This window comes from Salmo salar, chromosome 02, assembly GCF_965601325.2.
Source record: "Salmo salar chromosome 02, fSalSal1, whole genome shotgun sequence".
In the NCBI taxonomy this organism is placed as follows: domain Eukaryota; kingdom Metazoa; phylum Chordata; class Actinopteri; order Salmoniformes; family Salmonidae; genus Salmo; species Salmo salar.
Genome location: NC_138292.1, coordinates 9443032 through 9460821, shown reverse-complemented (window position 1 = coordinate 9460821; position 17790 = coordinate 9443032). Strand labels below are relative to the sequence as shown.

Below are 17790 nucleotides of genomic sequence, written 5' to 3'. Positions count from 1 at the left end.
GAAGAGGACAGGCAGCAAGCAGATGAAGACAGCTGTAGTCTGTGTTGAAGAGGACAGGCAGCAGGCAGCTGAAGATAGCTCTAGTCTGTGTTGAAGAGGACAGGCAGCAGGCAAATGAAGACAGCTGTAGTCTGTGTTGAAGAGGACAGGCAGCAGGCAAATGAAGACAGCTCTAATCTGTGTTGAAGAGGAGAGGCAGCAGGAAGATGAAGACAGCTGTAGTCTGTGTTGAAGAGGACAGGCAGCAGGCAGATGAAGACAGCTGTAGTCTGTGTTGAAGAGGACAGGCAGCAGGCAGCTGAAGACAGCTCTAATCTGTGTTGAAGAGGACAGGCAGCAGGCAGCTGAAGACAGCTCTAATCTGTGTTGAAGAGGACAGGCTGCAGGCAGCTGAAGACAGCTGTAGTCTGTGTTGAAGAGGACAGGCAGCAGGCAGATGAAGACAGCTGTAGTCTGTGTTGAAGAGGACAGGCAGCAGGCAGCTGAAGACAGCTCTAATCTGTGTTGAAGAGGACAGGCAGCAGGCAGCTGAAGACAGCTCTAATCTGTGTTGAAGAGGACAGGCTGCAGGCAGCTGAAGACAGCTCTAGTCTGTGTTGAAGAGGACAGGCAGCTGAAGACAGCTCTAATCTGTGTTGAAGAGGACAGGCAGCAGGCAGATGAAGACAGCTATCCCATCAGGGTCTTTGTGGAGTGGAGGAGATGGTGATGATGAAGATGAGTGCTTTTCCCCTGGCCCAGTGTGGCCTATCAGAGGGGACATCCAGATCCAGACAGCATCCTCTCAGCCAGCCAGCCACTCTGGCTTCCTCTCAAATGACACCCTATTCCCTATGGGCCCTGATTAAAAGTAGTGCACTAAATAGAGTTCCATTGGGACACAGCCTCTCCCATTCAGTTTCACATTACTGAGGTCATCAGGCCCATTCTACTCAAATGGAGAGGAAATTATTTACATTTTATTTATTTAACTAGAAAAGCCAGTTAAGACCAAATTCTTATTTACAGTGAGTAAACCCTAACCCGGACGACACTGGGCCAATTGTGCGCCGCCCTATGGGACTCCCAATCACGGACGGTTGTGATACAGCCTGGAATTGAACCAGGGTCTGTAGTGACACCACTAGCACTGAGATGCTGCGCCACTCCGGAGCCCAATGATAGCTATATCTGTGGGAAATGGAATGGGAATTTCACCAGCAATGATCAGTTGTTAGAATGAAGGGTTATTGAAGGGTTCATTTGACACAAACCCACTACAAACAGTTCTCCTGCGTACCCACAGGGGTAATTATGGTGGGACGACCTCTTATCTCATAGAGATGTACTAGAGGGCTCATCTCCGGCTCAGGTCATCTTTGGAGAATGGAGATAGCACAGACAGCGCCATTGAGGGCTGTCCTCTATCCAACTCTATGGTTCCACTTTGCACTTTCTGTCATCCATAAAAACTGTCATAATGTCATTCTTGGGTTGACCTGTGTTTTGACTCACTAACTACTGTCCGTGTGTGTGTGTGTGTGTGTGTGTGTGTGTGTGTGTGTGTGTGTGTGTGTGTGTGTGTGTGTGTGTGTGTGTGTGTGTGTGTGTGTGTGTGTGTGTGTGTGTGTGTGTGTGTGTGTGTGTGTGTGGTTATCCTGCTCAAGTGTTACTGATGATGTCCATTAGAATGTGCTGATGACTGATACTTGAAAACTGACCAGTGCTGTTAACTGTCTGTAGGTGTACGTAGCCACGTTTGCAGTGTCGGGGTACGCGTCCAGCTACCACCGAGCGGGAGGAAAGCTTGTCAGTTTGTCAGTTTGTCAGAGAGGTGGGCGTCATAGCGATGATACATGAGGTGAACTAGAGAAACGGGCAGAGGTGTCAGTAAATACAGGCTGCGTTCCAAATGGCTCCCTATACCCATTAAGGCTCTGGTCAAAAGTAGTGCACTTGGAAATAGGGTGCTATTTGGGATGCAGCCTGTATTTATTGACACCTTTGCCCTTTTCTCTAGTTCACCTCATGGATCATCGCTATGATTGTGTGTTCTCTTCCTCCCCTCACTGCATTATCAGCAGGTAGAGCCAAACATCAATCAACAGCTAGGCATTAGTTACAGACAGAGGTACAGTAATGCTACATCAATCAATAGCTAGGCATTAGATACAGACAGAGGTACAGTAGTGCTACATCAATCAATAGCTAGGCATTAGTTACAGAGAGAGGTACAGTAGTGCTACATCAATCAATAGCTAGGCATTAGTTACAGACAGAGGTACAGTAATGCTACATTAATCAATAGCTAGGCATTAGTTACAGACAGAGGTACAGTAATGCTACATCAATCAACAGCTAGGCATTAGTTACAGACAGAGGTACAGTAATGCTACATCAATCAATAGCTAGGCATTAGTTACAGAGGTACAGTAATGCAACATCAATCAATAGCTAGGCATTAGTTTCAGACAGAGGTACAGTAGTGCTCTCTAGACTACAGCGAGCAAAGCCTACCTTGTTTATTAGTGTTATTAATAACCTGTGTTATGAGGAAATATTTAGCCATTCAGCCACTTTCTCCATCACTTGTGTTAGTTTAATTGCAACCTGCTCCCAAACTCAGATTTCTGAAAAACCTGGGAATTTTGCAACTCTAATCTGTGTTGAAGAGGAGAGGTAGCAGGCAGCTGAAGACAGCTCTAATCTGTGTTGAAGAGGAGAGGCAGCAGGCAGCTGAAGACTGCTCTAATCTGTGTTGAAGAGGAGAGGCAGCTGAAGACCGCTCTAATCTGTGTTGAAGAGGAGAGGCAGCTGAAGACAGCTGTAGTCTGTGTTGAAGAGGACAGGCAGCTGAAGACAGCTCTAATCTGTGTTGAAGAGGAGAGGCAGCTGAAGACCGCTCTAATCTGTGTTGAAGAGGAGAGGCAGCTGAAGACAGCTGTAGTCTGTGTTGAAGAGGACAGGCAGCTGAAGACAGCTCTAATCTGTGTTGAAGAGGACAGGCAGCAAGCAGATGAAGACAGCTGTAGTCTGTGTTGAAGAGGACAGGCAGCAGGCAGCTGAAGATAGCTCTAGTCTGTGTTGAAGAGGACAGGCAGCAGGCAAATGAAGACAGCTGTAGTCTGTGTTGAAGAGGACAGGCAGCAGGCAAATGAAGACAGCTCTAATCTGTGTTGAAGAGGAGAGGCAGCAGGAAGATGAAGACAGCTGTAGTCTGTGTTGAAGAGGACAGGCAGCAGGCAGATGAAGACAGCTGTAGTCTGTGTTGAAGAGGACAGGCAGCAGGCAGCTGAAGACAGCTCTAATCTGTGTTGAAGAGGACAGGCAGCAGGCAGCTGAAGACAGCTCTAATCTGTGTTGAAGAGGACAGGCTGCAGGCAGCTGAAGACAGCTGTAGTCTGTGTTGAAGAGGACAGGCAGCAGGCAGATGAAGACAGCTGTAGTCTGTGTTGAAGAGGACAGGCAGCAGGCAGCTGAAGACAGCTCTAATCTGTGTTGAAGAGGACAGGCAGCAGGCAGCTGAAGACAGCTCTAATCTGTGTTGAAGAGGACAGGCTGCAGGCAGCTGAAGACAGCTCTAGTCTGTGTTGAAGAGGACAGGCAGCTGAAGACAGCTCTAATCTGTGTTGAAGAGGACAGGCAGCAGGCAGATGAAGACAGCTATCCCATCAGGGTCTTTGTGGAGTGGAGGAGATGGTGATGATGAAGATGAGTGCTTTTCCCCTGGCCCAGTGTGGCCTATCAGAGGGGACATCCAGATCCAGACAGCATCCTCTCAGCCAGCCAGCCACTCTGGCTTCCTCTCAAATGACACCCTATTCCCTATGGGCCCTGATTAAAAGTAGTGCACTAAATAGAGTTCCATTGGGACACAGCCTCTCCCATTCAGTTTCACATTACTGAGGTCATCAGGCCCATTCTACTCAAATGGAGAGGAAATTATTTACATTTTATTTATTTAACTAGAAAAGCCAGTTAAGACCAAATTCTTATTTACAGTGAGTAAACCCTAACCCGGACGACACTGGGCCAATTGTGCGCCGCCCTATGGGACTCCCAATCACGGACGGTTGTGATACAGCCTGGAATTGAACCAGGGTCTGTAGTGACACCACTAGCACTGAGATGCTGCGCCACTCCGGAGCCCAATGATAGCTATATCTGTGGGAAATGGAATGGGAATTTCACCAGCAATGATCAGTTGTTAGAATGAAGGGTTATTGAAGGGTTCATTTGACACAAACCCACTACAAACAGTTCTCCTGCGTACCCACAGGGGTAATTATGGTGGGACGACCTCTTATCTCATAGAGATGTACTAGAGGGCTCATCTCCGGCTCAGGTCATCTTTGGAGAATGGAGATAGCACAGACAGCGCCATTGAGGGCTGTCCTCTATCCAACTCTATGGTTCCACTTTGCACTTTCTGTCATCCATAAAAACTGTCATAATGTCATTCTTGGGTTGACCTGTGTTTTGACTCACTAACTACTGTCCGTGTGTGTGTGTGTGTGTGTGTGTGTGTGTGTGTGTGTGTGTGTGTGTGTGTGTGTGTGTGTGTGTGTGTGTGTGTGTGTGTGTGTGTGTGTGTGTGTGTGTGTGTGTGTGTGTGTGTGGTTATCCTGCTCAAGTGTTACTGATGATGTCCATTAGAATGTGCTGATGACTGATACTTGAAAACTGACCAGTGCTGTTAACTGTCTGTAGGTGTACGTAGCCACGTTTGCAGTGTCGGGGTACGCGTCCAGCTACCACCGAGCGGGAGGAAAGCTTGTCAGTTTGTCAGTTTGTCAGAGAGGTGGGCGTCATAGCGATGATACATGAGGTGAACTAGAGAAACGGGCAGAGGTGTCAGTAAATACAGGCTGCGTTCCAAATGGCTCCCTATACCCATTAAGGCTCTGGTCAAAAGTAGTGCACTTGGAAATAGGGTGCTATTTGGGATGCAGCCTGTATTTATTGACACCTTTGCCCTTTTCTCTAGTTCACCTCATGGATCATCGCTATGATTGTGTGTTCTCTTCCTCCCCTCACTGCATTATCAGCAGGTAGAGCCAAACATCAATCAACAGCTAGGCATTAGTTACAGACAGAGGTACAGTAATGCTACATCAATCAATAGCTAGGCATTAGTTACAGACAGAGGTACAGTAATGCTACATCAATCAACAGCTAGGCATTAGTTACAGACAGAGGTACAGTAATGCTACATCAATCAATAGCTAGGCATTAAGTGTTACTGCTCAAGTGTTACTGATGATGTCCATTAGAATGTGCTGATGACTGATACTTGAAAACTGACCAGTGCTGTTAACTGTCTGTAGGTGTACGTAGCCACGTTTGCAGTGTCGGGGTACGCGTCCAGCTACCACCGAGCGGGAGGAAAGCCCTTCAACCCGGTCCTGGGGGAGACCTACGAGTGTGACCGCCCCGACAAGGGCCTCCGATTTATAGCAGAACAGGTACTGTACACAGACCCACATGTCCTAAATATGACCTGTAAGTATTTGCCCCACATCTGAATAATTCATAGGGTTTGATCCATCAAGTACAAGCCTGCCATTCTTTATCTCTGTTCTCAGGTCAGCCATCACCCACCTATATCAGCATGCCACGCTGACTCTAAAAACTACATATTCTGGCAAGGTAAGTCAACACCATGGTCCTCTACAAACTATTACCCTTTCATCTGATACTCACCCTTTCACCTGATACTCACCCTTTCACCTGATACTCACCCTTTCACCTGATACTCACCCTTTCATCTGATACTCACCCTTTCACCTGATACTCACCCTTTCATCTGATACTCATCATTTCACCTGATACTCACCCTTTCATCTGATACTCACCCTTTCACCTGATACTCACCCTTTCATCGGATACTCACCCTTTCACCTGATACTCACCCTTTCATCTGATACTCACCCTTTCACCTGATACTCACCCTTTCATTTGATACTCATCATTTCACCTGATACTCACCCTTTCACCTGATACTCACCCTTTCACCTGACACTCACCCTTTCACCTGATACTCACCCTTTCACCTGATACACACCCTTTCACCTGGCAAAATGTTCAGAGTATGTAACATCTAGCACTCTGAATCAGGTGATTCAATCCCTTGTTCTATCATACTTAGAGTACTGTCCAGTTATATGGTCAATCCCTGGTCCTATCACACTTAGAGTACTATCCAGTTATATGGTCAATCCCTGGTCCTATCACACTGGAGTACTGTCCAGTTATATGGTCAATCCCTGGTCCTATCACACTTAGAGTACTGTCCAGTTATATGGTCAATCCCTGGTCCTGTTACACTTAGAGTACTGTCCAGTTATATGGTCAATCCCTGGTCCTGTTACACTTAGAGTACTGTCCAGTTATATGGTCAATCCCTGGTCCTATCACACTTAGAGTACTGTCTGGTTATATGGTCAATCCCTGGTCCTATCACACTTAGAGTACTGTCCAGTTATATGGTCAATCCCTGGTCCTATCACACTTAGAGTACTGTCCAGTTATATGGTCAATCCCTGGTCCTATCACACTTAGAGTACTGTCCAGTTATATGGTCAATCCCTGGTCCTATTACATTTAGAGTACTGTCCAGTTATATGGTCAATCCCTGGTCCTATCACACTTAGAGTACTGTCCAGTTATATGGTCAATCCCTGGTCCTGTTACACTTAGAGTACTGTCCGGTTATATGGTCAATCCCTGGTCCTGTTACACTTAGAGTACTGTCCAGTTATATGGTCAATCCCTGGTCCTATCACACTTAGAGTACTGTCCAGTTATATGGTCAATCCCTGGTCCTATCACACTTAGAGTACTGTCCAGTTATATGGTCAATCCCTGGTCCTATCACACTTAGAGTACTGTCTGGTTATATGGTCAATCCCTGGTCCTATCACACTTAGAGTACGGTCCAGTTATATGGTCAATCCCTGGACCTATAACACTTAGAGTACTGTCCAGTTATATGGTCAATCCCTGGTCCTATCACACTTAGAGTACTGTCTGGTTATATGGTCAATCCCTGGTCCTATCACACTTAGAGTACTGTCTGGTTATATGGTCATCTGCAGCAAAGAAAGATATAAAAAATCTCCAAATGGCTCAAAACAGAGCTGCCAGATTATCTCTTCATTGCTCTAACCGAATGAATATTATTAAAATGCATCAGAATCTTTCATGGCTTCATGTTAAAAACAAATTACTATCTAGCCTTTTGATTTTCTTTAGGAATGTTATATTTTTCAAAAAACCACAGTATCTTTCAGTCCAATTAGTACATACTAGCAACATGCATAACCACCAAACCAGACAGGCAAATTCAGGGCAGCTAAAACAACTCAAGCCAAGGACAAATCGCCTTAAATCTACAGTTTTATATAGAGCTATAACTGAATGGAACTTCTTACCAATCCATATTGCTCAGGCAAAAAGTAAATCCACCTTCAAGAAAAAAATAAAAGAACATCTAATGTGATAGACCATATGACTGGACAGGAAATAGAAATAACATCTAATGTGATAGACCATATGACTGGACAGGAAATAGAAAGAAAATCTAATGTGATAGACCATATGACTGGACAGGAAATAGAAAGAAAATCTAATGTGATAGACCATATGACTGGACAGGAAATAGAAAGAAAATCTAATGTGATAGACCATATGACTGGACAGGAAATAGAAAGAAAATCTAATGTGATAGACCATATGACTGGACAGGAAATAGAAAGTATCTACTGAATGTTAAATGTGTTTCCTGTCAGGTATTTTAATTGCCTGTATTGTCTACATGTTGAATGTTTGTGTAGTCTTGATTGTGGTTGTTTGTAATCTCTTGCTAATTGGTGTTGGACTCCAGGAAGATTAGCTAGCGTTATGGCATTAGCTAATGGGGATCCTAATAAAAATTACAAAATTACACTCACCCTTTCACCTGATACACACCCTTTCACCTGATACTCACCCTTTCACCTGTCACTAATCCTTTCACCTGACACTCATCCTTTCACCAGATACACACCCTTTCACCTGACATTCACCCTTTCACCTAATACTCACCCTTTCACCTGATACACACCCTTTCACCTGACACTCACCCTTTCACCTGACACTCACCCTTTCACCTGACTCTCACCCTTTCACCTGAGACACACCCTTTCACCTGAGACACACCCTTTCACCTGATACACACCCTTTCACCTGATACACACCCTTTCACCTGATACACACCCTTTCACCTGATACTCACCCTTTCACCTAATACTCACCCTTTCACCTGACACTCACCCTTTCACCTGACACTCACCCTTTCATCTATCTCACACTGTTTCACCTGACACTCACCCTTTCATCTGACACACCGTTTCACCTGATACTCACCCTTTCACCTGATACTCACCTTTTCACCTGACACACCGTTTACCCTGATATTCACCCTTTCACCTGACACTCACCCTTTCACCTGACACACACCCTTTCACCTGACACTCATCCTTTCATCTGATACATACCCTTTCACCTGACACTCATCCTTTCACATGATACTCACCCTTTCACCTGATACAAGGCCTTTCACCTGATACAAACCCTTTCACCTGACACTCATCCTTTCACCTGATACTCACCCTTTCACCTGATACTCACCCTTTCACCTGATACACACCCTTTCAGCTGGCACTCACCCTTTCAGCTGGCACAAACCCTTTCATCTGTCTCACACCGTTTCACCTGATACACACCCTTTCACCTGATACACACCCTTTCACCTGATACACACCCTTTCACCGATACACACCCGTTCACCTAATACTCACCCTTTCACCTGACACTCACCCTTTCACCTGACACTCACCCTTTCACCTGAAACACACCCTTTCATCTGTCTCACACTGTTTCACCTGATACTCACCCTTTCATCTGACACACAGAGTTTCACCTGATACTCACCCTTTCTTCTGACACACCGTTTCACCTGATACACACCCTTTCAGCTGGCACTCACCCTTTCAGCTGGCACAAACCCTTTCATCTGTCTCACACCGTTTCACCTGATACACACCCTTTCACCTGATACTCACCCTTTCACCTGACACACACCCTTTCACCTGACACACCGTTTAACTTGATATTCACCCTTTCACCTGATACTCACCCTTTCATCTGATACTCTCCCTTTCATCTGATACTCTCCCTTTCACCTGACACACACCCTTTCACCTGACACACACCCTTTCACCTGATACTCACCCTTTTACCTGACACACACCCTTTCACATTATACTCACCCTTTCACATTATACTCACCCTTTCACCTGACACACACCCTTTCACCTGACACACACCCTTTCACATGATACTCACCCTTTCACATGATACACACCCTTTCACCTGACACTCACCCTTTCACCTGAAACACACCCTTTCATCTGTCTCACACTGTTTCACCTGATACACACCCTTTCATCTGACACACACCGTTTCACCTGATATACACCCTTTCACCTGATATTCACCCTTTCACCTGATACTCTCCCTTTCACCTGATACACACCATTTCACCTGATACTAACCCTTTCACCTGATACACACCCTTTCACCTGACACACACCCTTTCACCTGACACACACCCTTTCACCTGACACTCATCCATTCACCTGATACACACCCTTTCACCTGACACAGACACTGGGTTTATAACTAGGGGCAAGAGATTTTCTTGACCACGCGGAACACTGGTCTTAACCATACCAGCTATTACAGCTAGTCTCAAGCTGGAGGCCCTAACCAACCATACCAGCTATTAGTCTAAAGCTGGAGGCCCTAACCAACCATACCAGCTATTAGTCTAAAGCTGGAGGCCCTAACCAGTCACACCAGCTATTACAACTAGTCTAAAGCTGGAGGCCCTAACCAACCATACCAGCTATTAGTCTAAAGCTGGAGGCCCTAACCAACCGTACCAGTTATTAGTCTAAAGCTGGAGGCCCTAACCAACCGTACCAGTTATTAGTCTAAAGCTGGAGGCCCTAACCAACCGTACCAGTTATTAGTCTAAAGCTGGAGGCCCTAACCAACCATACCAGCTATTAGTCTAAAGCTGGAGGCCCTAACCAACCATACCAGCTATTAGTCTAAAGCTGGAGGCCCTAACCAACCGTACCAGTTATTACAGCTAGTCTAAAGCTGGAGGCCCTAACCAGTCATACCAGCTATTACAACTAGTCTAAAGCTGGAGGCCCTAACCAATCATACCAGCTATTAGTCTAAAGCTGGAGGCCCTAACCAACCATACCAGCTATTAGTCTAAAGCTGGAGGCCCTAACCAACCATACCAGCTATTACAGCTAGTCTAAAGCTGGAGGCCCTAACCAGTCATACCAGCTATTACAACTAGTCTAAAGCTGGAGGCCCTAACCAGCCATACCAGCTATTACAACTAGTCTAAAGCTGGAGGCCCTAACCAACCATACCAGCTATTACAACTAGTCTAAAGCTGGAGGCCCTAACCAACCATACCAGCTATTACAGCTAGTCTAAAGTTGGAGGCCCTAACCAACCATACCAGTTATTAGTCTAAAGCTGGAGGCCCTAACCAACCATACCAGCTATTACAGCTAGTCTAAAGTTGGAGGCCCTAACCAACCATACCAGTTATTAGTCTAAAGCTGGAGGCCCTAACCAACCATACCAGTTATTAGTCTAAAGCTGGAGGCCCTAACCAACCATACAAGCTATTACAGCTAGTCTGAAGCTGTAGGCCCAAACCAACCATGCCAGCTATTAGTCTAAAGCTGGAGGCCCTAACCAACCATACCAGCTATTAGTCTAAAGCTGGAGGCCCTAACCAACCATAGCAGCTATTACAGCTAGTCTGAAGCTGGAGGCCCTAACCAACCATACCAGCTATTAGTCTAAAGCTGGAGGCCCTAACCAACCATACCAGGTATTAGTCTAAAGCTGGGGGCCCTAACCAACCGTACCAGCTATTAGTCTAAAGCTGGAGGCCCTAACCAACCATACCAGCTATTAGTCTAAAGCTGGAGGCCCTAACCAACCATACCAGCTATTAGTCTAAAGCTGGAGGCCCTAACCAACCATACCAGCTATTAGTCTAAAGCTGGAGGCCCTAACCAACCATACCAGCTATTAGTCTAAAGCTGGAGGCCCTAACCAACCATACCAGTTATTAGTCTAAAGCTGGAGGCCCTAACCAACCATACCAGCTATTAGTCTAAAGCTGGAGGCCGTTCCTCTTGGATGCACTAACCCTGCTGTTGTCTCTCCTGTGATGTCTTTAGACATGAGGTGGAAAAACAAGTTCTGGGGGAAGTCTATGGAAATAGTTCCTGTGGGCACCACCCATGTGATTCTGCCAGGGTGAGTCCTTTACTGTCCCTCTCAATCTCACTCTACCAGACCACCCTTACTGACCAACTAGCCACCCAAACCTGTTTGTCAATGTCCAGATATCACTGAAATAGATAATAGACTGATAATAGACTGATAATAGACTGAAAATAGACTGATGATAGACTGATGATAGACTGATGATAGACTGATAGACTGATGATAGACTGCTAATAGACTGATGATAGACTGATAGACTGATGATAGACTGCTAATAGACTGATGATAGACTGATGATAGACTGATGATAGACTGATGATAGACTGATAGACTGATAGACTGATGATAGACTGATAATAGACTGTTGATAAACTGATGATGACTGATGATACACTGATAATAGACTGATAATAGACTGATGATAGACTGATAGACAGACTGATAATAGACTGATAGACAGACTGATAATAGACTGATAGACAGACTGATAATAGACTGATGATAGACTGATGATAGACTGATGATAGACTGATGATAGACTGATAATAGACTGATAATAGACTGATAATAGACTGATAGACTGATGATACACTGATAGACTGATAATAGACTGATAATAGACTGATAATAGACTGATGATAGACTGATGATAGACTGATCGACTGATAATAGACTGATAGACTGATAGACTGATGATAGACTGATAATAGACTGATCGACTGATAATAGACTGATAGACTGATGATAGACTGATGATAGACTGATGATAGACTGATGATAGACTGATACACTGATAATAGACTGATAATAGACTTATAATAGACTGATACACTGATGATAGACTGATAATAGAATGATAGACTGATAATAGACTGATGATAGACTGATACACTGATAGACTGATAGATACACTGATAATAGACTGACAATAGACTGATAGACTGATAATAGACTGATAGACTGATAATAGACTGATAATAGACTGATAGACTGATAATAGACTGATGATAGACTGATACACTGATAGACTGATAGATACACTGATAATAGACTGATAATAGACTGATAGACTGATGATAGACTGATAATAGACTGATAATAGACTGATGATAGACTGATAATAGACTGATAGACTGATAATAGACTGATACACTGATAATAGACTGATACACTGATAATAGACTGATGATAGACTGATGATAGACTGATAATAGACTGATAATAGACTGATAATAGACTGATGATAGACTGAAAATAGACTGATGATAGACTGATGATAGACTGATAGACTGATGATAGACTGATAGACTGATAGACTGATGATAGACTGATAGACTGATGATAGACTGATAGACTGATGATAGACTGCTAATAGACTGATGATAGACTGATAATAGACTGATAATAGACTGATGATAGACTGATGATAGACTGATACACTGATAGACTGATAGATACACTGATAATAGGCTGATAATAGACTGATAGACTGATGATAGACTGATAATAGACTGATAATAGACTGATAGACTGATAATAGACTGATGATAGACTGATACACTGATAATAGATTGATACACTGATAATAGACTGATAATAGACTGATAGATACACTGATAATAGACTGATGATAGACTGATAGATAGACTGACAATAGACTGACAATAGACTGATAATAGACTGATAGATACACTGATAATAGACTGATGATAGACTGATAGATAGACTGACAATAGACTGACAATAGACTGATAATAGACTGATAGATACACTGATAATAGACTGATAATAGACTGATAGATACACTGATAATAGACTGATGATAGACTGATAGATAGACTGACAATAGACTGACAATAGACGGATTTAATTCTTTTAAAGGTACTTTTGTTGTTTTATACACTGACCTGCGTCTTATCTCATGCGCGCGCGCACACACACACACACACACATATATATATATATATACACACACACACACACACACACACACATATATATATATACACACACACACACACACACACACACACACACACACACACACACACACACACACACACACACACACACACACATATATATATATATACACACATATATACACACATATATACACACACACACACTGAAACACAAACATATTGTGACATGCCCTCTCCCCGTCCTGCAGGTTTGGAGACCACTATGAGTGGAACAAGGTAACGTCCTGTATCCACAACATCCTGAGTGGGCAGCGCTGGATAGAACACTACGGAGAGATCTCCATCAGGAACACCAGCACTGATATCTGCCAGTGTAAGGTCACCTTCATCAAGGTGAGAGACAGGGGGGAGTACATGTGTGTATAAACCGGAGGGAATATTCCACCTGTTTAACCTGATATTTAGAGCAGTCAGTATTTGGGTTTGTGAGATATTCAGCTATTCTCCAGTCTAAGTGGACACTGGAAAGCTGGAAGCTGAGTGGAAATGCTTCTTTATAAGTGGACACTGGAAAGCTGGAAGCTGAGTGGAAATGCTTCTTTATAAGTGGACACTGGAAAGCTGGAAGCTGAGTGGAAATGCTTTTTTATACGTGATTCGGGTTGGGGAAAGGGTTGTTTAAAGCTTAAATTAGTCAAAACTGTGTTACACACACACACACACACACACACACACACACACACACACACACACACACACACACACACACACACACACACACACACACACACACACACACACACACACACACACACACACACACACACACACACACACACACACACACACACCCTGTGCATGGCCTTTCCCCTGAATGAACAACAACTCCATGCATCTCTGCGGTTTGAAGTTGAACTTCGTACAGCCCATTCCAAAGCTGACAGGTAATTGGTGTTAGTCTCTGAGGAGTTGAAAGGTCTACAGCAGTGTAGAAGGATGCCAGGTCAAGACATGTAGGAGCTCATTATACAATATAACCTCTCCTGTCCTGTCCTGTCCTCTTTCCTCTCCTTTCCTCTCTCCTCTCCCCCCTCCCCTCTTCTGTCCTGTCCTGTCCTCTTTCCTCTCCTTTCCTCTCTCCTCTCCCCCCTCCCCTCTCCTGTCCTCTACTGTCCTGTCCTGTCCTCTACCCTGTCCTCTCCTGTCCTGTCCTCTACTGTGCTGTCCTCTCCTCTCCACTCTCCCCTCTCATCTCTCCTCTCTCATCTCTACCCCCTCTCCTCTCCCCACTCCTCTTTCCCCTCTCCCCTCTCCCCTGTCCTCTCATCTCTCTCCTCTCACCCCTCTCGTCTCTCCTCTTTTCTCTCTCCTCTCTCCTCTCCTCTCTTCTCCTGTCCCCTCATCTCCTCAATGGTTCTCATTGTAAACTACTGTTCTCTACTGGTTCAGCATGTTGCGTTTGAACACAGATAACTCAACACTGCCATCTACTGGCTGATATATGAAGATGAAAATAAAGATCTATTATGACTCTTCTTACCCACAGTGACTCATAGATCAGAGTGACAGACAAACTAAACCTGAGAACTATTAAATAAGAGTCATTTAGGGCCTGTCCCCAATGGAACCCTATTCCCTATACACTCTTAGAAAAAGGGGTCCAAAGGGTCCCTTCAGCTTTCCCCATAAGAGAACCCTTTTTGGTCCAGGTAGAATCCTTTTTGGTCCAGGTAGAACCCTTTTTGGTTCCAGGTTGAACCCTTTTTGGTTCCAGGTTGAACCCTTTTGGGTTCTATGTAAAACCCTCTGTGGAAAGGGTTCTACATGGAACTAAAAAGGGTTCTCCTATGGGGACAGGCGAAGAACCCTTTACGGTTCTAGATAGCATCTTTTTTTCTTAGTGTGTACTGTAATACTTTTGGCCAGGGCTTGATATTCAATAATAATGTTATGCATTCCTCCCTGTGTACAGGCAAAGTACTGGAACTCGAGTGTTAACGAGGTGGAGGGCACCATCACAGACCACAAGGGGAAGGTCATCCACAGACTGTTTGGGAAGTGGAACGAGGGGGTGTACTGTGGAGACCCACCCTCTGCCACCTGCATCTGGAGAGCCAGTATGTATGATTGTAATAATAGACTGAACCTGTTATACTGAGCCCAGTGTCTTGACCTACACATGCTATAGATCAGGGCTTTACGTGTTTAGCCCAGACTGAACCTGTTATACTGAGCCCAGTGTCTTGACCTACACATGCTATAGATCAGGGCTTTACGTGTTTAGCCCAGACTGAACCTGTTATACTGAGCCCAGTGTCTTGACCTACACATGCTATAGATCAAGGCTTTACGTGTTTAGCCCAGACTGAACCTGTTATACTGAGCCCAGTGTCTTGACCTACACATGCTATAGATCAGGGCTTTACGTGTTTAGCCCAGACTGAACCTGTTATACTGAGCCCAGTGTCTTGACCTACACATGCTATAGATCAGGGCTTTACGTGTTTAGCCCAGACTGAACCTGTTATACTGAGCCCAGTGTCTTGACCTACACATGCTATAGATCAGGGCTTTACGTGTTTAGCCCAGACTGAACCTGTTATACTGAGCCCAGTGTCTTGACCTACACATGCTATAGATCAGGGCTTTACGTGTTTAGCCCAGACTGAACCTGTTATTCTGAGCCCAGTGTCTTGACCTACACATGCTATAGATCAGGGCTTTACGTGTTTAGCCCAGACTGAACCTGTTATACTGAGCCCAGTGTCTTGACCTACACATGCTATAGATCAGGGCTTTACGTGTTTAGCCCAGACTGAACCTGTTATTCTGAGCCCAGTGTCTTGACCTACACATGCTATAGATCAGGGCTTTACGTGTTTAGCCCATGTAAACATCGGTTGGAACTATCCATACTTTTCTTATCCGTACAGTTGATTTTTAAATGATCTCTTTATCTTGATTTCTACTAGTAGATACAGTGCAGACCCCTTGTGTCTATATCTTGATCTCTACTAGTAGATACAGTGCAGACCCCTTGTGTCTATATCTTGATCTCTACTAGTAGATACAGTGCAGACCCCTTGTGTCTATATCTTGATCTCTACTAGTAGATACAGTGCAGACCCCTTGTGTCTATATCTTGATCTCTACTAGTAGATACAGTGCAGACCCCTTGTGTCTATATCTTGATCTCTACTAGTAGATACAGTGCAGACCCCTTGTGTCTATATCTTGATCTCTACTAGTAGATACAGTGCAGACCCCTTGTGTCTATATCTTGATCTCTACTAGTAGATACAGTGCAGACCCCTTGTGTCTATATCTTGATTTCTACTAGTAGATACAGTGCAGACCCCTTGTGTCTATATCTTGATCTCTACTAGTAGATACAGTGCAGACCCCTTGTGTCTATATCTTGATCTCTACTAGTAGATACAGTGCAGACCCCTTGTGTCTATATCTTGATCTCTACTAGTAGATACAGTGCAGACCCCTTGTGTCTATATCTTGATTTCTACTAGTAGATACAGTGCAGACCCCTTGTGTCTATATCTTGATCTCTACTAGTAGATACAGTGCAGACCCCTTGTGTCTATATCTTGATCTCTACTAGTAGATACAGTGCAGACCCCTTGTGTCTATATCTTGATCTCTACTAGTAGATACAGTGCAGACCCCTTGTGTCTATATCTTGATTTCTACTAGTAGATACAGTGCAGACCCCTTGTGTCTATATCTTGATTTCTACTAGTAGATACAGTGCAGACCCCTTGTGTCTATATCTTGACAAAGCAAAACACGTTTTTTAGACATGATCTAAAAACAAAGCATTTGTGTTTAGTGAGTCCTCCAGATCAGAGGCAGTAGGGATGACCAGAGATGTTCTCTGGTTAGTGAGTCCTCCAGATCAGAGGCAGTAGGGATGACCAGAGATGTTCTCTGTTTAGTGAGTCCTCCAGATCAGAGGCAGTAGGGATGACCAGAGATGTTCTCTGTTTAGTGAGTCCTCCAGATCAGAGGCAGTAGGGATGAACAGGGATGTTCTCTGTTTAGTGAGTCCTCCAGATCAGAGGCAGTAGGGATTACCAGGGATGTTCTCTGTTTAGTGAGTCCTCCAGATCAGAGGCAGTAGGGATGACCAGGGATGTTCTCTGTTTAGTGAGTCCGCCAGATCAGAGGCAGTAGGGATGACCAGGGATGTTCTCTGTTTAGTCAGTCCATCAGATCAGAGGCAGTAGGGATGACCAGGGATGTTCTCTGGTTAGTGAGTCCGTCAGATCAGAGGCAGTAGGGATGACCAGGGATGTTCTCTGTTTAGTGAGTCCTCCAGATCAGAGGCAGTAGGGATGACCAGGGATGTTCTCTGGTTAGTGAGTCTGCCAGATCAGAGGCAGTAGGGATGACCAGGGATGTTCTCTGGTTAGTGAGTCCGCCAGATCAGAGGCAGTAGGGATGACCAGGGATGTTCTCTGTTTAGTGAGTCTGTCAGATCAGAGGCTGTAGGGATGAC

At 44.6% G+C, this 17790-nt stretch overlaps 1 protein-coding gene across 2 annotated transcripts in view; it reads left to right on the top strand.

Annotated features, from left to right (window-relative positions):
• The window catches only part of LOC123727807 (oxysterol-binding protein-related protein 3), a 159164-nt gene that overhangs the window by 131701 nt on the left and 9673 nt on the right, over positions 1–17790 (top strand). For both annotated transcript variants that reach the window (XM_082959615.1, XM_082959614.1), the window contains 5 exons: positions 5307–5444; positions 5565–5628; positions 11304–11382; positions 13526–13670; positions 15250–15394. In XM_082959615.1, the coding sequence (XP_082815741.1) occupies positions 5307–5444; positions 5565–5628; positions 11304–11382; positions 13526–13670; positions 15250–15394 (571 nt within the window). The remainder of the gene's footprint in view (positions 1–5306; positions 5445–5564; positions 5629–11303; positions 11383–13525; positions 13671–15249; positions 15395–17790) is intronic.